General features: G+C 38.7%; 2 protein-coding genes across 3 annotated transcripts in view; both read left to right on the forward strand.

Annotated features, from left to right (window-relative positions):
* Positions 1-110: 110 nt before the first annotated feature.
* tuba5 (tubulin alpha 5) lies at positions 111-5,232 on the forward strand. The gene is made up of 5 exons (XM_051117373.1): positions 111-273; positions 2,257-2,479; positions 2,865-3,013; positions 3,869-4,549; positions 4,632-5,232. The coding sequence occupies exons 1-5, from the start codon at positions 271-273 to the stop codon at positions 4,923-4,925; spliced, it is 1,350 nt and encodes a 449-aa protein (XP_050973330.1). The 5' UTR covers positions 111-270; the 3' UTR covers positions 4,926-5,232.
* Positions 5,233-8,010: 2,778 nt separating this feature from the next.
* The window catches only part of kdm5bb (lysine (K)-specific demethylase 5Bb), a 28,516-nt gene continuing 13,806 nt past the window's right edge, over positions 8,011-22,720 (forward strand). Inside the window, exons 1-15 of one of the 2 annotated variants that reach the window (XM_051116914.1) lie at positions 8,011-8,314; positions 11,351-11,428; positions 11,860-11,982; positions 12,198-12,368; positions 13,904-13,957; positions 15,604-15,747; positions 18,424-18,517; positions 18,672-18,790; positions 19,082-19,240; positions 19,392-19,511; positions 19,624-19,782; positions 19,902-20,083; positions 20,681-20,843; positions 21,414-21,533; positions 21,630-21,824. In XM_051116914.1, coding sequence (XP_050972871.1) covers positions 8,162-8,314; positions 11,351-11,428; positions 11,860-11,982; positions 12,198-12,368; positions 13,904-13,957; positions 15,604-15,747; positions 18,424-18,517; positions 18,672-18,790; positions 19,082-19,240; positions 19,392-19,511; positions 19,624-19,782; positions 19,902-20,083; positions 20,681-20,843; positions 21,414-21,533; positions 21,630-21,824 — 2,034 coding nt within the window. In that variant the 5' untranslated portion in view covers positions 8,011-8,161. The remainder of the gene's footprint in view (positions 8,315-11,350; positions 11,429-11,859; positions 11,983-12,197; positions 12,369-13,903; positions 13,958-15,603; positions 15,748-18,423; positions 18,518-18,671; positions 18,791-19,081; positions 19,241-19,391; positions 19,512-19,623; positions 19,783-19,901; positions 20,084-20,680; positions 20,844-21,413; positions 21,534-21,629; positions 21,825-22,720) is intronic. The other variant, XM_051116915.1, reaches the window with a different exon arrangement.

The following is a 22,720-nucleotide window of genomic DNA, read 5'->3' on the forward strand; positions in this document are numbered from 1 at the left end:
AAATCTAAAGATGAGTGTTTGGTTACACCAATCATATGGCGAGGAAGCTGCTGGTGCTGCCGCTGGCCAATGGCGTGCTGCAGCGGGCGGTGTGAGCGCGCACGCGGTTATATATACGGAACCGCGCACCTTTGCCCCCTCATTGCTGTGTTGGCGGAGACACGTTACGCGTCTGCACTCAACGGAGCTCAAAAACGACTTTTGGTGATTTTCCCACCGAAAGACTTGAACGGTTTCTCTAAAACTTGTATCTACGAAGACTAGATCAAAATGGTAAGTCGTGTTTCTAGTCTCTACATGAATACTGTAAAGCTACAGCTGTGACAAAAAGTCAAACGTGGTCGTTCCCACCAAAACTGATTAATCATTTTTTACGTTGCGCTTTATTAAACCGTGAGCTGTGTGGCTCTATATGAAGCATCTTAAAGGGGCAGTGCACCTTAATTCAAAAGTTTTGTTCTTAATCTTTACATTTACTATTAAACTGACATTTTGGGGAGACCGACATCCTTCATTCACGTTCAAAAAGAAGCGACTAAAATTGCTAAACGTGTAGAATCTTACAAGCTTAAAATAACATGAGGGTGATTTAAAGTTAAGTTTTGGTGAACTGTCCCTTTAAAGCATTGAGGCCACAAAAGTTACTTTAGTCACATTGTCAACCAACTTTATATGACTGCAGATGTCGTTTTATCTCCTATCTCTTCCGTGTCTTCGTTTTAAACGTGAAATATTTCGCGTGCAGGAAGTGAGACACTTTTTGTACTCGACCTTTGAAAATGATTATATATGTATATATAAAAAATTCCTGGCCGGTATGTATGATTGGAGTGTAATATGATATAACTCAGAAGCTGCGCTTAAGGAATTTGTGGAATCCCACCGCAGAGGCCACTCGGTCCGGTAAGAGCGCGAGGCTGGGGGATGGGGAGTCTGCTGACTGGTTTTCCCCCAACTTCTACAGACTTTTAGCCCTCAAGATACACTTGGAGCGGTCATTCTTTTTAAAGTACCGTTATTTATTTATTTATTTATTTATTTATTTTTTTTTTGTCGTTGCTTTGATGTTGGTGGCTAAATAATAATTCTCTTGTTCCTCTCTTGTGCAATAGTTCAGGTTACTGGCTCCTTCCTGTCGCCCATTTTGCGATAAAACGCTAGTGATCAGAGAATGCGCACTTCTGAGGCACTTTCCTACTCTTAACGTTAACCTGAAAAATTAGTTGTGCTTGTTTCACAAAAGTTCTGACACTAGCTTTTCATCTGGAGACTTTTAGGGAGAATTCTGTCCTTTGTTGTTCCAAACCTGTGTAGCTTTTCCCCCCTCTCTCAAATGGGGACATTAGGCAAAATTGACAGCTTCAGTCAGCTTTCAAGTAATTGCATTCTTTTCCCCCCCCTCTGAACAAATGAAGTGAATGGTGACTGAAGCTGTCAGTCAAACATCTCCTCCTTTTTTGTTCCCCTGAAGAAAGTGACACAGGTGTGGAACATTCCCGAAGCATTCTTTTAGCAGGAGGAAGTGAAATGCATCGTGCAAATGATTTCTGAAAGATTCAGGAAGTACACTTACCGGATATTAGTCTTGTTTTCTTTAGTCTTCAGGTCCGACCAAAAATGATTCATTAGATCGCTACTTGCAAGAATCTGAACTTTCAACTCCAGTTAGTGATTGAGCTGTAATTATAGTTTCAAGTTCAGCTGCACAAGGAAGTCAGGAATTAGAGTTTCAGCTTTGCCAGGTTCAAAGTCAACATCCAACATTCAATCGACTCCAACTTGACAGACGAGTCTCTCTTTTTTTTTTTTTTTTTATAAAGGATTCGTTCACCCAAAAATGAAAATTGTCATTAATTACTTGCCCGTATGTCTATCCGAAGTCCTTTGTTCATCTTCGGAACACAAATTAAGATATTTTTGATGAAACCAAACCCTAGTCCAGGCACAGAAACAAGCACAATTTTCATTTTTGGGTGATCTAACTCTTTAAAACTACTAACCTTTACATTTATTATTTGGCACTGTTAGAGCAGCCTGGCCAAAATGTAACTGCTTGGGACACAAACATATTTTACCTCAGGTTTTAACAAAAAAAAGTATGTAGAATACCTTCAACACTGAGAAAGTCTAGCCATCATGTATTAAGATCATCGGGTTTATGTGCCTGGACTTGAGCCAGCAGTTGGTTGGCAGCCATTTAAAGACGTGTTTTTTGTTTTTTGTTTTTTTTGTTTTGTTTTTTTTTTCTTTGTGCAGCGTGAGTGCATCTCAATCCATGTGGGCCAGGCCGGAGTACAGATTGGCAATGCATGCTGGGAGTTGTATTGCCTGGAGCATGGCATCCAGCCTGATGGCAATATGCCCAGTGATAAGACCATTGGTGGAGGAGACGACTCCTTCAACACTTTCTTCAGTGAGACTGGCTCTGGAAAGCATGTCCCACGAGCTGTGTTTGTGGATCTGGAGCCTGCAGTCATTGGTGAGGGTTTTTTTTTTTTTTTTTTTTTTTAAAAAACATGTGATTAAAATTAAACTCTCAGCCATTATAAAACCAAGCTTTTGGCTTGTAGCAAATCAGTGTTTTATTATGCCAAAATGGAGGGTCTGAGAGCTCTCGGACGTAATAAAAAATATCTTCATTTGTGTTGTTAAGATGAACAAAGGTCTTATGAATTTGGAATAACGTAAGGGTGAGTAAATGACAACAGAATTTTCAAATTTGGGTGAACTATCCCTTTAATGTGTACAATATCTCTGCCATACAGAGTTCAGATAGTTACAGTTTAGGCCTAATTGGCTGTTTTTACATTTTAAAAAGCTATATATCAAAAAAAGATGTAATAGCCCTGTATATTATATTTCAGATGAGGTGAGGTCTGGAACCTACAGACAGTTGTTCCACCCGGAGCAGCTCATTTCTGGGAAAGAAGATGCTGCCAATAATTACGCCCGTGGCCATTACACTGTTGGCAAGGAGATTATTGATATGGTGCTGGAGCGTGTCCGCAAACTGGTATGAATTATGATCATGCTACAGAGAAAGACAAAGCAGGGATGCACTGATAAGATCATAGAAATATTAGTTTTATCTGTAATTTTAATTTGTGTTTTAAAAGATTACATGAGTGTTAGATGATGGTACAGGTAATTGGGGAAAATGAGTGTTCACATTTAAACAAATGCAAAAAATAATAATAATAATAATGTTAGCTGCTAACTAATGTGGTAATTTTATATATATAAAATTTGTGAGGTTTATATCTCGCTGTTCTGACTTTATATTACGCAATTCTGTGGGGAGAAGACATAATTGTGAGTTTGTCTCACAATTCTGACTTTGTTTCTCACAATTGAATATAAAGTTTATAATCACAAGAACTTTTTTTTTATTATTATTATTATTATTATTATTATTATTATTATTATTTTTTTATTTATTTATATATTTGTTTTAAATTCAGTGGTGGAAACGGGCTTTCCCGACACTCTTTTAACACAAGGAAGTGAAAGGCATTGTGCAAATGATTTCTGAGAGCTACAGGGAAATGCGAAGTGTAGGTGCACTGAGAAGACCATAATTGTATTCATGTTATGGCTATAATTTTTTTTCCCTAAAGATTTCACCCTCATGTTTCAAACCACTATCATATGACTTCCTTCTGCAGAACATAAAAGATAATTTAAAGAATGTTTGCAACAAATCCATTTTGGTTACCACTGATTACCACTCATTTGTATTGACAAAACGACATGTACATTAAAAAATACTATATAAAGTGCTGTTTAGACCAATACATGTCTGATAATGCAAGTTTTTTTGTTTTGTTTTTTTTAAATGCATTTATTTATTTTCCCTCTCCTGTTCTAGACGGACCAGTGCACCGGTCTCCAGGGTTTCCTTATTTTCCACAGTTTTGGTGGAGGCACTGGCTCTGGTTTCACATCCCTGCTGATGGAGCGTCTCTCAGTCGACTACGGCAAGAAGTCCAAACTCGAGTTTGCCATCTATCCTGCTCCTCAGGTCTCCACCGCTGTGGTCGAGCCATACAACTCCATCCTAACCACCCACACCACCCTAGAGCACTCTGATTGTGCCTTCATGGTAGATAACGAGGCCATCTACGACATCTGTCGCAGAAACCTCGACATTGAGCGTCCCACCTACACCAACCTCAACCGTCTCATTGGTCAGATTGTGTCCTCCATCACCGCTTCCCTGCGTTTCGATGGTGCCCTCAATGTCGATCTGACCGAGTTCCAAACCAATTTGGTGCCGTATCCCAGAATCCACTTCCCCCTGGTCACATACTCCCCCATCATCTCTGCTGAGAAGGCGTACCATGAGCAGCTGTCGGTGTCTGAGATCACCAGCGCCTGCTTTGAGCCATCCAATCAGATGGTGAAGTGTGACCCCAGGCATGGGAAGTACATGGCCTGCTGTATGCTGTATCGTGGTGATGTCGTACCCAAAGATGTGAATGCTGCCATTGCTAACATTAAGACCAAACGCTCAATCCAGTTTGTGGACTGGTGCCCAACTGGATTCAAGGTAGGAGAGATTGACAAGAGAACGTTAAGTGTTCTTTCCTCAAACTTGATTAAATTCAACAATGTGTTATTCTTCTCAACAGGTTGGCATCAATTACCAGCCACCCACTGTGGTCCCTGGTGGAGACTTGGCCAAGGTGCAGAGGGCTGTGTGCATGCTGAGCAACACCACGGCTATCGCCGAGGCTTGGGCACGTCTCGACCACAAGTTCGATCTGATGTACGCCAAGCGTGCCTTCGTTCACTGGTATGTTGGAGAAGGAATGGAAGAAGGAGAGTTCTCCGAGGCCAGGGAGGATCTTGCTGCACTGGAGAAGGATTATGAGGAGGTTGGCACAGAGTCTGTGGAGGATGAAGAGGAGGGAGAGGAGTATTAAAAATGCTTAAAGAGTCTGATCTGAGACCAGTCAGAAAAGGAACTGGTCCTACTACAGCACTTACAGCGGTGTTTACCTCTCCATTACCATGCTGCCTTATGAATGCCCAATGATGAGAAACAATGCCCTGATGTGTGTGATTATAAATGTTCTGTTTCGTTCTTTTTCTATACCTCTATTCTGTCTGTTTTCAAAGAAGAGTTGCCAAAGGCATTTCTGTCTGTGAACACTTGTTTTGCAAGCTGTCTTTGTCTCTCACACATGCTGTAAGTGGCTGATACGGTTTCAAAATAAACTGTCAAACGTGTTTATTGATTTTTGTCTATGTCCATTTCCCCAAATACATGAATTTATTAGTGATCTGAAGTTTTAGCTTTTATGATGACTCAAATTTATGATTGAATCATTGAGACTTAAATCTAGACCAGGCTGGTGGAATTGTTAATCTTTTATTGTTAGATAAAAGTATAAATTAGCCAAAATAGTGACTGATTTGATCATTCTTGCTGATTCTGCGTAAGAGGTCATGTTATTTTTCTGGTCCAGGTTTAGTAGCTCTTTGTTTTTTTTTCCAAGCTCAGGAAAGAATATTTAAGCTCATCAAAAATAAAACTGCTCTTCACATACAAAAGACCATTTACTACATGATGCTTTAATATTGTTTGCAAGGCAATTCCTAAATGTGAGATACAACCTTAAACCGCTGAAATATCTGCAGCTGTTCTTTCATGATCACATAACTATGTGTTTTAGTTGAGAGACCCAAAAGTTAATCATTTTTAAGCAATTCATTCACAGGTGGGTTCTAACAGGTGTACTTATTTGACCAAATAATAGGGATCATACAAAATGCATGTTATTTAGTACTGACTTTAGTAAGATGTATATCACGTAAAAGATATTTCCATATAGTCCACAAGAGAAAACAGTTTAATTTATAAAAAATGACACTGTTCAAATGTTTACATACGCTTGATTCTTAATACTGTGTTACCTGAATGATCCACAGCTGCGGTTTTTTTGTTTTGTTTAGTGATAGTTGTTCATGAGTCCATTGTTTGTCCTGAACAGTTAAACTGCCTGCTGCTCTTCAGAAAAGTCCTTCAGGTCCAACAGATTCTTTGGTTTTTCAGCATTTTTGTATATTTGAACCCTTTCCAACAATGATGCTTCAGAAGGAAAAACAATGTATTAAGAGCGAGGGGTGTAAACTTTCGAACGTTATGACGATGTGTACATTTTTATTTTGGCTATATATATATATGTATATATATATATATATATATATATATATATTTTTTTTTTTTTATTATTATTATTTTTTTTCATTTAGTACTGCTCTTCAGAAGCTGCAGAAGATACATACATGCTCCCCTGAAGACAAAATAAATTTACCCTGATCTTCAAATTCTAAAAGTTTTCACCCCCCAGATCTTAATGCATTTTGTTTCCTTCTAAAGCATCAGTGAGCATTTGAAACTTCTGTAATAGTTGCATTTGAGTCCCTCAGTTGTCCTCAGTGTGAAAAGTTGGACCTCAAAAACATACAGTCATTGTTGGAATGGGTTCAAATACACAAAACTGCTGAAAAAAGAGAGAGTGAGGGAAAAAAAGTTGTGGATCATTCAGGTAACAACAGTATTAAGAATCAAGTGTATGGAAGCCTTTGAAAAGGGTCATTTTTATAAATTCAACTATTATTTTATCTTGTGGACTATATGTAAACATCTTTTATGTGAAATATCTTATTTAGGCCAGTACTAAATAAAAAATAACATGCATTTTGTATGATCCTTCTTATTTTGGTAAAATGATTAACATTTTGCAGATTCTGCAAGGTGTATGTAAACTTTTGACTTAAACTGTAAATGACAGGTCTTCCACAGGTGGTCAGCCCGCAATACAATAACTGTATTATTTCATCACAACCATTTTGTCGACATTTTGCTCTCCCACAACAAAATATAATGTACAATGAGTGCACACTAATAATCATTTGAATGACTTTGCAATGAAGCATCATAATGTATATTATACTCCAGACTCCAAATGCAATACTATTTTTTGACAAAATATAAAATGGGGTTCACTTCCTTCTATTCCGGTTCAACATGTCTATTCATGTTAACCATATCATGATAGTCTTACTTGCAAAACATAAACTTTCTGAATCTCAGTTTTAAACGTGGCCTTGTAATGTATATTGAAATATAACAAAAAAAACTACAATGTTAAATGCAACACTGAAGCGAGACGCTAACGCATTTTCTTTTATTTCAAAACACAAAGTAGACCACTATTTAAAGCGCTTTACTACGACGCCCCCTCCCCCGCGCCACACTCTATACGCAAGTCGTCCAATCAGCAGCCGCAGCGAGTCTATTTAAAGAAGAAGTCCCGGCCACTACAGCTGTCACCTGAAGGTATTCATACGCGGAGGTAAACACTGAGGCGGAGCGAGGCGGTTGACGGCTTCGAGCGCATGCTGTTGGCAGAAGTGTATGTAAAGACACAGAACTCATAAAGTTTCTAAATTAACAATGTGGATCACAAATAGTCTGTCTGTACAATTTTCACATAAGCGTACAACTTAACAGTGCATTTGAACTTGTAAAGCTTTGTTATTAACAGTAGTTTGCTTCTAATGTGGGCCCTATTTGTACACTGGCACATGTAACATGAACTTGACAAAAATGGACTTCCTTAAAAATAAAAAAGATGTTATAAAGCTTTGAGTCTTTTATTTTAAATAACGTGTCACTGTGGAGTAAACAGTGGTTAACTGTATAGGTGGAACTTTTGTTTGAATGCGACGTAAATGTGAGAAGTATGTTTCGTTTCTTGAGCATGAATAGTGCCTGCACTAATGTAAACGAATAACAACTTATTTCCGAGCTGTTGCAGTTACGCATTTAAAAGACAACCGGTTTAAATAATACAACAATCAACGGTTAATTTCACGGTTGAACTGTCCCTTTAAAGTGATTCTTCAAGGCTAGAAATGAGTGGAGAGACTCGCATAGTCTCTAGATTTTTAAGCGGATGTGTTCTCAGCCTAAGAGCATTCACGTCACGGTGAGTGTGTGTATGTGCGCGTGTGTGTGTTGATTGTTCGTGTTGTTCAAGTGTTAGCCGGACTGGGGAGTACGGACGGCCAGACCGTGTTGCAGATCCCAGGAAGTTCTGTCTCCGCTTCGCTGAGCGACTCGATTCTGCTCCGGAACCGGACCTGCAGGATGACCCAGCGGGGCCCGGCCGAGTTTACCCCACCGCCCGAGTGTCCGGTGTTCGAGCCCAGTTGGGAGGAATTTGCAGACCCGTTTGCGTTTATCAATAAAATCCGACCCATCGCCGAGAAAACCGGGATCTGCAAGGTTCGACCGCCGCCGGTGAGTGCTGTCCGGACGGTCTGTAGCGGACCGGCTGAACCGGGCCGGATCTGCGGAGTGATTCTGAGTTCGGTTTAAAGGGAAATGTCTCAACATGGCGGCGCAGTGACAGCACTGCCGAACCGCTTTGTGTGCAGCTATAGGCATCATATCAGTTGAATTCCCGAACCTTTGCCGGGTCTGTGCTCGACCTGCGGACCCGCATGACCCGGAATTCTGACTCATGTGCGCAATAACGTCGTTCAGGATCCGAAAACGTCGCAGATGTGTGAATATTATACAGGAAAATGTCTCTTTATGCTCGCTGTGCGTGTAGTTTACGGCCTGGCTCGGTTCTAGCGCTGGTTTAAACGTCACGTTTAGTTTGCTGATTGTCGGCGTTTATTGTTGATGTAGAATATTGTTTATCTTTTCCTCTTTATTACGTATATTTCATTATTAGTACTGGTGTATTTGCTTCTGCATCTTTAGTGACATTGACGAACAGAAACCCCCATCATTACATCATAATTTGATTAAAAAGGCTTTTAATGACTTAAGTATACTTTTAAGGAGAATTTAATGTCGATAGATAGACAAAAACCACCAAGGGACCTGGAGATACCTGCCAATGCGGAAATAAACATTTCCTTTCATTTTCACGATAGCACATTAGCTATAATAATTACATACTCGCAAATTGAGTTTTGTTTGTTATTTTTACGGCATTATTACCTTTACGAGCAGATGACGTTAATATAAACTAATTACACCGTCATTATATAGTTATATCATCTATTGTAGTCAGAATAAATACGTGGTGTTACAAAAGTGGTCATGTGCGGATTAGAATAATGCAATTAATTAATTACCCCGTGTACCAAGCAACTAAATATAGTTCGCATATTAGCGAAATGATCCGGTTCGGCCCTTCGGCGTTAATCTGAATCCGAACTTTTAACTCTCGAACCCGTCTAAACCAGTTTGAAGGGTTTTAGTGGTTCTGATGGCGTTTTGTGAGTGAACGTTAGACAAGCCCAATGCAACGAACATATAATTTATTCATCTCTAAAGATGATTTTATGGGTCTGACAGAGCGAATATGCATTTCACAATCATTTTATAGACATGTAAAACATTTTTTTTTATGTTTATAGCCATGTTTAGTTTTCATGTTATTTTAAATGCTGTTTACGTGTTCATTGATCATTCTTGCTCCATCTGACGCGCTCTGGACCAAACGCGCTGGTTCTGATACTGGCTTCGGGTTTGATGTGAATTCGGGTTCTTATATGAATCTATTACACTCGCAGCTACGTGACGTGATTCACGCATGAGGTGGCAGACTAGAAAGCGTAATTACGTTAAACAGCCGATGATTAACGGGTAAAATATGTCGAGCATCATTATACGACGACAGCTTTGTATCATTGACGGTATTAACATCCAAAAAAAGTAATATTTTGGTTGGGTTTTTAATCTCACAGAGGTTTTAAAGCTGAGAGTGTTTTCCAAATGGCCCCTTGCTTTCCTACAGCAACATATACGCGCACTGGATTCTGACACGTTTTAAACCGGTTAGACCGTGTGAAGGGGTTCACAGGCTCGGTTCGGCCTATGAACTGGTCCCGAACCCTATGGATTGATGGATAGATGAAGTCCTCGGCCCGGGCGCGTCCTCCATGTTGCGAGCTATGGAGTGAATGAACCATCTGGCCATTTTGTGTCTTTCTGTAACTATGCTGCTTAAACAGCAAACAAGGAAATAATGTGGTAAACGCACTTAATATGCACAGAACTTACCTTTATTTTGTGGATTATGTGTAGCTGAGGTAATAGATATGAAGTGTGGTGAATATTGTTCGTGTGTAGGGCACAAATCTGTATATGTGTATCATCTCATGATCAGTGGTTTATTGTCCAGACTCTCCAGTGGTGTGGCTATGGATAAGTTCTGAATAAGACAATTTATTTTCAGGTGCTGATTACATAATTACACTATTATTATAAATGTATAAAAGCAAACATAACTGCAGTTTGAATTGTGAGGCTTAATTATGTGTTTTTGCAACTCATTTTGAAAGTGATGATTGTATCCTGAGGTGCCTTTTTTTGGCTAAGAAAGGGTAACACTTTATTGATCCCAAGAGGGTTATGTCTGGTCTGGGTAATCAAACTGTTAATTACATTTTGCGTATCTGGAGACAGATACTGTTTTTCTGAACGCAGTTGTAAGCATGTGGTTATGGGAGGCTGGAGACAAAGAAAATGTTCAGCTTGGACTGAAGAGGTTTTATATAGGTGACTGCGCTAAACAAAAACCACATTTCCACCGTTTGCCCATCTACAGCCAGTTGCGTGTGAGTAAGTGTGTGTGTGTGTGATTTTTAGTTCACATTTAGCCCCTGTTAAGCAGACACACATTCACAAGATTCTAGACCACAAACCACAGTTGCATTTGAACAAGGTTGTCTTTTAGATCCTTTCAATTAATTTTATGAGTGCAAAGAAAATATTTAGTAAATAAAAATACAGTCATGTAATCTGAAAAATAAAATGGTTCAAGCAACATGCGTTGCAAAACAGTGTGTACGTTTGTGTAGATAATTTTGTGCCTCCGTTTAATTTATCAGTGTCCAGTACTCCCAGTAAGAAAGTCTTATCTGTAAACGTGAAAAACAGTCACCTTCTAATCAAAAGCTCCACGTTTTTGTGTACGTGTCTAAGTGCAAACACATTGTTTATGAATTTAGAAACCTGTAAAGCTCAAGGAATTTAAAAAAAATCAGAAGCCTAAAGATAAAAATGATGTCTTTGATAAAGCCTGTTTTGTTTTGACCATATTTGTGTTCCTGATCACTAATGAGTTTATGCAGTTTAGATTTGCAGTTGATAGGAATGAAGTTTGTTTTTGTGAAAAATGTATCTTAGCTAAATACATGTAGAATGCATACAGCTATTTAAGTTAAACTCAGAAATCAAGCAATTTAAAACAAATATCACTAAACTGTAGGCTTACTAATTGTCTGTTCGCTTTGTGTGTGTGTGTGTGTTTAGGACTGGCAGCCTCCATTTGCATGTGACGTTGACAGACTTCATTTTACTCCACGAATCCAGAGACTCAACGAGCTTGAGGTAAATTTACATTTTTGCTTTGAGCTGTTTTAAAATGCCTCCACATAGTGTGAAAAGCTGAAAACTAACTTGTGAGGTCATCTGAAGTGCTCCTTTCTGTTTGGGAAAACTCATAAATCTCAAATCATCAATCTACTGATACCAACAGGGTTAGGTTTAGGGTCAGGGTTTAGCAAATATCATCACCTCTGTTGAAAAACCATTGTGTCTGAGATGTCCTCGCTACTTTAAAGAAACCAAAGGGTGCATGATGTATCGTAAGGTCAATGGTCACTATCTTGTCAGCAGAATTTTAGTCTTTTGAAGTGTCTGATATTAAAATAACACCATTTCTGAGATGCTTAATAATTAACATGCACTATTCACAATGTTGCTGAATCTTATTTTCTCTTTTTCTTGGCACCTCTATCACCCTCCCCCCTTTCTAAAAGGCTCAAACCAGAGTTAAACTCAACTTCTTAGACCAGATTGCCAAGTTTTGGGAACTACAAGGATGCATACTCAAAATTCCACACGTGGAGCGGAAGATCCTCGATCTGTACCAGCTCAACAGAGTGAGTCTGTTCGTCAAGCTTCTTTATTGGATGGTACAAGTCAGTTTGCCTGATCAATTATGAATGTGCTCAGTACTGTTAGCTGAAACCTGTTACTCATCTCTGTATGTGTCACAGAGTAATTCATGTAACCGCTGAGTTCTTTATTTTTGACCAAGTAAAACAAAAGCATTGATGATGCAATGAAGTCAACACTCTCTTTTTCAATCTTCCAGTTGGTTGCTGAGGAGGGCGGATTCGATTTAGTTTGTAGAGAGAGGAGATGGACAAAGATTGCCATGACAATGGGTTTTGCCCCAGGCAAAGCTGTGGGATCCCACCTGAGAGCCCATTACGAGAGAATTCTGTATCCGTACAACCTCTTCCAGTCTGGGACAAACCTTCTGGTGAGTTTAACACATAAGCGCATCAGATCAATCCATAACACATTCTGCATAAAAAGGAGTTTTGGGATAGGAGTCGGGTTACAGATGGTCTGTTGGTCCGCAGTGTTAAATCTAGGCTTTTAGGTTTAGCGGCTTTTTTAGGGTTTCTTGCGCATTAAGGTCTGAGTTTGTTGTGTGCTTATGAATGCAATATGTGGTTATTAAGTGTGTTTTATTGTGTTTTAGCTGCTTGTTTTCTGTACTGTTTCTTCCAATCTTCCTAGTGTTACTGCTCTTTGTGCCACAGCCTCTGCTAAATGTGGTTGCAAATTACTTTTGTCTTTACAGACAATACATTATCAATATCAATTAGCAAAATGGTATTCATAACCTTTTATACACTGTAAACTGCTCCGTTTCATAGATGGAAGAATTCACCAGTAGGATTTATCATATACAGCTGAGGTCAAAAGTTTACATACACCTTGCAGAATCTGCAAAATTAGTTAATTATTTTACCTAAATAAGAGGATCATACAAAATGTGTGTTGTTGTTTTTTTAGTACTGACCTGAATAAGATATTTCACACAGAAGACATTTACATATAGTCCACAAGAGAAAATAATAGTTGAATTTCTAAAAATGACCCTGTTCAAAAGTTTATATACACTTGATTTTTAATACTGTGTTTTAACCTGAATGATCCACAGCTGTGTTTCTTTTTGTTTAGTGATAGTTGTTCACAAGTCCCTTGTTTGTCCTGAACAGTTAAACTGCCCACTGTTCTTCAAAAGAAATCCTTCAGGTCCCACAAATTCTTGGGTTTTTCAGCATTTTTGTGTATTTAAACCCCTTCCAACAATGACTGTATAATTTTGAGATCCATCTTTTGACACTGAGGACAACTGAGGGACTCTTATGCAACTATTACAGAAGGTTCAAACGCTCACTGACGCTCCAGAAGGAAAAACGATGCATTAAGACCCAGGGGTGAAAACTTTTGAACAGAATGGAGATGGCATTTTTCTTATTTTGCGTAAATATCATATTTTTTTCGTTTAGTACTTCCCTTTAGAAGCTACAGAAGATATTGACATGTTTCCCAGAAGACAAAACAAGTTAAATTTACCCTTTAAATGCATCGTGTTTCCTTCTGAAGCATCAGTGAGCGTTTGAACCTTCTGTAATAGGTGCATATGAGTCCCTCAGTTGTCCTCGAAGATGGATCTAAAAAAAATCATACAATCATTGTTGGAAAGGGTTCAAATACTAAAATGCTAAAAAACAAAGGCAAACATTTGAACTAACTTTTCAACTATTATTTTGAAATATAGATAAATGTATATAAAATATAACCTATTATTTTAAAAATATATTTTATCATTTTATACAGTCAGTGATCACATGCAGGAGCATTTGAATAGGAAAAGTATCTTGGAGCCTAACTATTTTCCATTGACTGAATGCTTGACATCTCTGTTAGAGATGTAGTGACCTCTGACCTGGAGATCACTGGCAATTTCTCTGTAATGTTCGGTGCTCTTTTCTACATCAGGCTCTTGACCTCGCAGCCAAACTGACAAGTTTTGGGGCACCTCCTGGGCTGGAGGTACGTTTCAACTTTCACCATTACCTAATCTGACTAATTAAACCTGGACAGGATGTGATATCATTATGGGTCTGTGGCAATAAATGTTTCATTTAGTAGTCGCTGTGGCTCTTACTGCCATTCTGAAATGTGCTCCTGTGCTAGTCTTCTAAATGTGTGAATTTATGTTAATGAAGTAGTTTATTACTCTTATGAATGTTTTGCAGCAAGTATTTCCTGGTTCTTTATCAGTTTATGATGTTTGATATGTAAACATTTCCTTTTGCTGCCCATGTCAGTTTGTGTGTGTGTGTTTATTTTTTAACTTCGAGTTTGGGTGACAAATGGGAGCGAATTGGTGTTTCTTTGACGGACAGCATTTAACCTGTCCTGCCTCTCACCAAACCCCCAGCCATCCTGCTGAGACACTGTTGCTTTCATTCTCCACCTACTACTAGCGTCTTTGGTTTCACTTGCTGCTCTTTCTATGTTTTTGTCTTTTTGACTTCTGCCGCATCCTTTCTTCCACCCTTCCCCCTCCGAATCCTTCTCTCAACCCACGGAGACTGTGACCTGCTTTCTGTTCACGCTAATCTCTTTACACCTCCAGCTGTTCTCTCTCCTCCCTCTATCCTCTGTCTGTACGTTAATCTGTAATCTGATACCGGTAGCAGGCGTCATACAGTTTAGATGCCGTGTAACCAGGAATGTTGAGGATTTCTTCCTGCATGCACTTACAGATGTAACACTCCTTATAGCCAGGTTAACAGGTTTTTCACAGATTAGCACAGATTATCTGTGGGATGGAGGGAAATGATGGTGAGTTAGAAAAATTTTGTGTAAAGTGTGAGTTTTCACAATTTCACAGGTTTTCAATGTGTCTGTGACCTTAAAATGACCTTTGACTCTTCATTGAATTCTTAAGCACTGAGATCATAAACATTTCTCTGGTTTAGAAGCAGATTTATGTTACTGTTAAATTCCACTTTAAGATGGAGTTCAAACTTTATTGGAGTTCAATTGAAAGATTATTGGAGTATGTTTTCCAAGAAAATACCATTTCAGTCTTTCTACTGAAATTTTTTTAATGTTTAATACAAAGTATTATTTGCAGTTTTTAACAAATAGCAAATTTTCTGAGTAAAAAGTTTAAATTCTAGACCAGTTTTTGAAGGGATAGTTCATGCAGAATGGAGTTTTGTAACCATGTTGTCATCTTCATGTTGTTGTAAACCTTCACAGAAGGAGCTGTTATGCAGAATGTCCATGCTGCTCTTTTCCATGGGGTGTTAAGCTCTAAAAACGCATCTTAAAAGCAACTCTTCTGAAGCCATATTTTATCTTAGTGTGAGGAAAAAGTCCAAAATGTTTTATTTGCTTAAAATCTTAATTTGCATCTATAGCTCTCAAATTTAATTCACTCTATGGAAAAGAGCAGCTTGGGCATTCTGCCTAACATCTTCCTTTGTGTTTAACAAGAAAAAAGGTCATACAGGTTTGAAACCACATGAGGGTGAGTAAATGATGGCAATTTTAATTTCTGAGTGAACTATTCTTTTAAGTGCTGCGTTAATTTAACGAGCGCTTTGTGGTTTTCTTATTTTAAGATTTCTGTAAGTGTGAGGGGCTTATTTAACCTGTTGAGTTGTTTTGCTTGTTTTCTTCAGTGTCTGCAGAAGGTGTCAGCGGATGATGTAAATGACAAAGATAAAGAGTATAAACCCCACGACCTGCTGCAGAGACAAAATATTCACGTTCAGCCCAGTGACACAAGCGCACCTGCGAGACGAGCCAAGAGGATGAAAACAGAGGTGAATGTAAATGCACACATGTACTCCACTTGAGTGGACTAATATATTGTTCATGATGTTTATAATCACAGTCTGCCTCGATTTGTCACAGTTTTGATTTTCTAATGCTCTGTATGCCAGTTTGGATATACACTACCATTCAAAAGTCTTTTTAATTTTGAAATGTTTTTAAAAGATGCATTTATTTGATTAAAAATACAGGAATGACGTGAAATATTAATACAATTAAAAATAACTGTTTTCTATTATAATATTTGTTTTAAATGTAAATTATTCCTGTGATACAAAACAGCTGAATTTTCAGCAGCCATTACTCTAGTCTTTAATGTCAACTTTATTAATATTCTAATATTGTTGATTTGGTGCTCAATAGACATTATCAATGTTGAAAAATATTGTCCTGCTTAATATGTTTTTTTTTTTTTGTAGAAATGTGATTTCAGGATTCTTTGAAAGCCAGTTTGGATCAATTTAAAGGATTCGTTCACTTCATATAGTGGACTTCAATGGTGCAGAACGGATTGAGGGTGCAAATTGCAGTTTCAGTGCGGCTTCAAAGGGCTCTGCACAATCCCAGCCGAGGATGAGGGTCTTATCTACCGAAACATTCTAAAAAATGAAAACGTATATACTTTTAAACCACAAATGCTCATCTTGCACTAGCTCTGTGATGCGTATGTACGTTTTGCGCATTATGTTATCATGTTGGAAAAGTTAAGCACAGTTAGTTCTTCGTCTGTGTACTTCGGTTCAAAAATGCAGGGTAGGGTCAAAAACTCCATTTGCATGTTTGCTTTGTAAACACTGGGTCGGTACTTCCGCCTACATCACTTGTGCGATTACGTAATGTGTGAGATCGAGCTTGTGCGAGACAAGCATTTGTGGTTAAAGATAGGGATGCACTGAATATTCGGCCACCGAAAATTTTCAGCCGAAAATGGCCCAAAAATGCATTTTCGGTTTTCGGCCGAAAGATTTTTATCACCGAAACAACACGGCCGAAAGAGTATGTTGTGATGACGCAAACAGAAACTGCGGCCTGCACGTGCTTGTCTGAAACAACATGTCTGCGGTGTGAGGTTGAGACGGACCACGGAGTGAAAACAATGAAAAGTACGCTCTTAGAGTCTCTCAGCACACGTTTCACTGAGATCTATTCGGATCCTCTGCACTTCATCGCAACTGTACTTGATCCGCGTTATAAAGATCATTACTTGGATGCGGAGAACCCATGGGGAGACGGAGAGGGAGCAGCGCAGGAGAAGGAGATTAGAGCGCAGAAAAAAAAGACTCATCTCTCTGCACCAGATGAGGGGCATGCACCCTCATTGTCTGATATGTTCAGTGAAATCCTGCAAGAAAGTGCCTTAAATAATAATAGGTAGACTATTCTGTCCTGACTTAGGCCCTGATCACACCGAACGCGTTTTTGCAGTGAGAGGCGCCTTTTTTGAATTGTTTTCTATTGGCAGTAAGCGTTATGCGCGCTGTTTATGCGCCACAGGCGCCTCGCGTTTTTGCCGGAGTGCTCTGAGCGCCTGAAGTTGAAAAAAAAGCAACTCTTGAGTAGAAAATCACCCGACGTCATTGCGGTTTTTTTTTCTTTGTCCAATCGCATTAATGGAAAGGCAGGCTTTGCATTGTGGTGACGAAAGTTTTACCGTTGCCTAAAAAGTCTGGAGACTGCAGTGATGGAGGAGAAACTTTTGGTGTCTATCGCGGGTTACCCAGAGCTGTTTTTTTTTAAGGTTTTTGCTGATATGACATTTTACTAAACAGCTAAAAACCAAAGATTTTAGAGCGTTCGCACTATAATCCTTTGATTAGATTGACAGGATGGCTGATTTGATGGTGGAAGCACTGCTCTTTTTTTTAAAAGTCAACAGAAAAAGGCAGTGCGGTGCGCCTCACATTTTCAGAACTAAAAAACGCGTTCGGTGTGATCGCGGCCTAAAAAACACGTTCGATGTGATCGCGGCCTTAGCTACTATATATGTCACTATCAGATTGTAGCCATATTTCTGCTAGATATTTTTTAAGTTTGACAAAAAATTTTGTATATGCACTGGCTCTCTTTAAATACACTCTCTCAAATCTTTCTCAAATGTCAGGCAGACAAAAAGCTCAACCTCCACGATTTATTCTTTGAAACTTCAATATTAATTTATGCAGTTGCAATGCCTTGATTTTAGTAAGGTTAGTATGCAGTCATAGCCACAAATGTAATGGTACTAATAATTGGCATAATTTCTTTCGGTGTTTCAGTTCTTGGTTTTCGGCCTTGGTTTCCTCTTTTTTGGTTTTCGGTTTCGGCCAAGAATTTTCATTTCGGTGCATCCCTAGTTAAAGAATATATACATTTTATTTATTTTTAGAAAATGACAGATCATTTTGCTAGGTAAGATCCTTGAAACTGCAATTTGGACCTTCAACCCATTGATCCCATTGAAGACCACTATATAGAGCAAAATCCTGAGTAGTTATTAGGAGATTAGGAGAGGGTGAGTAGTTATTAGGAGATTTTTGTTCTGGAAGTGAACTAATCCTTAAAAGCAGAAAACATTTCTACAAAAAAAAATCGTACTGACTTTCTGATCTTACTTTTGAATGTTAGTGTATAATCATTTCCTTTTTGTTTTTTGTTTTTAACTCACATGCTCCTTTTTGTGCCTGTAGTCTGGCTGTGTCAAATCAGAGGGAGGTGAGGGATGTGACAACAGGCCCAACCTCAGGAGGAGAATGGGTTCATTCGTTGCCAAGCCTGAACCAGGTGAGCACCTAACCTCACATGGCCCAGATCATTAACCAGTTCTTAATAGGCAATATTTACAGTCAATCAAGCAAAGCAAACATGTGATTAGCATAGCTTTATTAGGCAAACTAGTCTCTTTATATGAACAAATGCGTTTGTATGTGTGTATTAGAGCGGGAGGTCCCTATACAGGTGAAGCAGGAGCCTGTGGAGATAAAAGAGATAACTCCTGAACCAGAGAAAGCCAAACCACGTTACAAGAAAAACATCCCCCCTCCTCCAGTCAGTATGGTGAGTTTCCTCCCCTTTCTTATTCAAATTTAAGTTCAGCTGAGCTTTTATGTCACATGTAAATTGACACAATGGGCAAACCGATTCTGTTGATCGTAATAAGATATCATGTAACGATTTAAACAGGTGGATTTAATTTTCAGTTGAGACACTGTATTTGAGTACACTGAAGTATTAACAGTGAACTTAAGTCTTTCTTAATATTAAATACCTATAAGTGGTTTTCAAGTACATTATGTAGTTAAACTTTGTTTACTGTTGTTTGTTATAATGCTTTCTGTCTTTCTCTAGGTGGACCTGTATGTGTGTTTAGTGTGTGGAAAGGGAAACGATGAGGATCGGTTGTTGCTATGTGATGGTTGTGATGACAGCTACCACACATTTTGTTTGATCCCGCCCCTCACTGATGTTCCTAAAGGTGATTGGAGGTGCCCTAAATGTCTCGCTCAGGTGAGTGTACAAAGTAAACAATAACAGTGTCTGTTCATTATTTAAAGCCAGTAAATGCAGCAGCTGATGTTTAGAAACCAGTCTGTTGCATTTACAGACACCTTAATTTACTAGAGCAATTGATTGACTCATTATTTATGCGTTTCTGCAGGAGTGCAGTAAACCTCAGGAGGCGTTTGGCTTCGAGCAAGCTTGTAGGGACTATTCTCTAAAATCCTTTGGGGAAATGGCAGACTCCTTCAAGTCAGACTATTTCAACATGCCTGTTCATGTATGTACAAAACTCTACTGAGACTCTGACATTGATTCTCATGAGTATAGATGTACAAATCTATTGTTAAAGCACATGAACTGATGTGCACTGATGTTGATGTTTGTTGTAGATGGTGCCAACCGAATTGGTAGAAAAAGAGTTTTGGAGGTTGGTCGGCACTATTGAGGAGGATGTGACAGTAGAATATGGTGCTGACATTGCCTCGAAAGAGTTTGGAAGTGGTTTTCCAATCAAGGGTGGAAAGTTTAAGGTTGCGCCGCATGATGAGGTACAACTGCAAAATCAGATTTTCAGATATTACTCACAACTTCCAACCTTTATTCATATGTAGTACATCCTGTTCTCATCACTGATGTTGTTGTTCTGTGTTTCGATTGATTGCTGTAGAAATATCTTCGCTGTGGGTGGAACTTGAATAACATGGCTATGATGACACCATCAGTGCTGACACACGTCACTGCTGATATCTGTGGCATGACTTTGCCATGGCTGTATGTGGGCATGTGCTTCTCGTCTTTCTGCTGGCACATTGAGGACCACTGGAGCTATTCCATCAACTACCTGCACTGGTAATAAATGATATGTTTAATAAAAAGCAGATATACATGTAGAGGTGCTATAAATAGTGCACTGGCTGTACTTCCGTCCCCCTCAATGTTTTCACTTCAAATATGGCTTCTACTCTAAATAAAAACGCAGTTACCTAGGAGAGTGTGTTATTATAGAAAAGGTCAAAATATCTGAGACTGATATGATTAAGCTGCCTTGTATACTATCATTTTGTAATTTGTAATTGGGAAAAAAAGTATTTTTTTTTCAGCAAACATGCATTACATTGATTTAAAAGGGACAGTAGAGACGTTAATAATGTTACAAAAGATTTCCGTTGGAAATAAATGCTTTCTTCTTGAACTTCATTAAATAATGCTGAAAAATTTCATTAAAATATTAAGCACTGTTTTCAACACTGATAATAAGAAATGTTTTTTGAGCACCAAATCAGCATATTAAAAGAAATGTGCTACATGTTACAGAGGAATAAATTACATTTTAAAACAATAAAATATTTTAAATTGTAATATTTCACAATATTACTATTTTTACTGTGTTTTTGCTGAAATAAATAGTACGTGTGAAGACCCTGATTGTATGTTTGCATCTTTTAGGGGAGAACCTAAGACCTGGTATGGTGCTCCTGGTTTTGCTGCTGAGCAGTTAGAAGCAGTCATGAAGAAACTGGCCCCGGAACTGTTTGAGTCTCAGCCGGACCTTCTACACCAGCTTGTCACAATCATGAACCCCAACACGCTTATGGCCCATGGAGTACCAGTGAGTAACTTTAAAGGCTACAGAAATACAAAGATGGTTAACTCCTGTGCTAATGAATGGGAGAAACAGCAACGTGCAGTATGATGGATTAGTCCCGCCTTCCAAATGAAAGAGCCAATCGCTGATTGGTGAAGTCATTGTGTCACTGCAGCAGGCGTTAGAAGCTCCGGTTCCCATAGAAACCTGAGGTTAGACCAGCCAATCCGCATAAGCGTGTCATAAGCGTGTTATGGCTGCGCATGTGCGTTGGCTAGTCTAGCTTGAAAAATAAGCTTTTTAAATGCTATTTGAGCATAAGAAACAATATTCATGTGGTTAGTTAATTTCATAATTTTGTTGCTGATTTTAAAATATGTAATTTAATTGCGTGTTCAGCCAGCAGTTTTTTAGTTTTCAGGATTCCCCCATTCATTTAGATAGGGCTTGGTCTTGTATGAGATGCCCAGAGGTGTTGGAAATATGTCTGCCAAGCGAACAGACTTTCCTTAAAAGGGACTTTGGTAACATGCTTATACACACAATCACAAGTCACATGGTGTGCCTTTGAGTAACCCACGCTTTGTTTCTTAGATTTACAGAACCAATCAGTGCGCAGGAGAGTTCGTCATCACTTTCCCACGATCCTATCACAGCGGCTTCAACCAAGGCTTCAACTTTGCAGAGGCTGTGAATTTTTGCACGGTGGACTGGGTGAGGATCCATTCCTCTGTTACACTGCTATTAATGTGGATTTTCATGGAGAGTTTTCATTTACATTAATTTTTACAATTGTGATCTGGTGTGCAGATGCCACTGGGGCGTCAGTGTGTGGATCACTACCGCCTGCTGCACCGTTACTGCGTGTTCTCTCATGATGAGATGGTGTGTAACATGGCCATGAAAGCCGACAGCCTGGACGTGGTTCTGGCGTCAGCCGTACAGAAGGATATGCAGGTCATGAATAAAGAGGAGAGAGAACTGCGGGACAAAGTCCGTAAGATGGTGAGAGAACACAAACAAAACGTGTCAAATCTGTGTGTGGATGACACCACAGTGTAAATTTATTCAACAGTGCTCATTACTCTTCACACTCTGAGGAAAAACAAACAGATATGCAGTAAAATATGCCAATTCAAGTCAATACTAAAACAATTATCCTCACATTTCATAGACTTTATACAATTATATATTTACCTATGTTTATAAAGGTGTTATATCTGTCATGAAACTCTAGATGGCGCAGGCTGATGGGTGCTTCACACATTTTCACAGTGTTGAACTACTTGGCACAAGCTGATTGGTTCATGTTGCATATGCAGCCAATGAGCTTGCTGGTTTGCATTTAAATGGCTGGGTAACATTCATTAGAGCATTTCGCAGCATGCTTTCATTCCTCTGAAACCCTCCACCTCCCCAGCTCCAGATTTCATCAGCATAGCAGATCAATTCCACCAAAACCAAATACATTATAATTGTCATATCCATTACCATGCTAAAATCTTCAGAGAGTTGTCATAATAGGAATTATATTAAATGGCTATTTCTGTCTATTTCAGATTTCAATTCACACTGACAAACCAAAATGAAAACTGCTGCTGTAGTTAATACAAAAACAATTATCCTCACACTCACAGTGGGCATGTGTAATATCTGCCTTATATAATTTATTTTTGGGTTGTCAGTGTAAATGTGGTAACTTGATAAATGTAATGGTGTTCAGTTTATTTTATTTATTTATTTATTTTTTTAAACAAGCAAATTTTAGCTAAATAGTGTGAGATTAGTGTGAGTTTACATACACCTTGCACTTTGCAGAATCTGCAAAAACAAAGAGTTCAAACGCTAACTGATGCTCCAAAAGGAAAAACGATGCCAAAGAACCTTTTGAATTTGAAGAT

This window comes from Labeo rohita, chromosome 8 (assembly GCF_022985175.1).
Source record: "Labeo rohita strain BAU-BD-2019 chromosome 8, IGBB_LRoh.1.0, whole genome shotgun sequence".
NCBI classification, from domain to species: domain Eukaryota; kingdom Metazoa; phylum Chordata; class Actinopteri; order Cypriniformes; family Cyprinidae; genus Labeo; species Labeo rohita.

Excerpts from the sequence above, each read along its gene's own strand:
- tuba5 (XM_051117373.1), top strand. Across the intron at positions 2,480-2,864 it reads TCTGGAGCCTGCAGTCATTG|ATGAGGTGAGGTCTGGAACC; the intron begins GTGAGGGTTTTT and ends ATTATATTTCAG. Across the intron at positions 4,550-4,631 it reads GGTGCCCAACTGGATTCAAG|GTTGGCATCAATTACCAGCC; the intron begins GTAGGAGAGATT and ends TCTTCTCAACAG.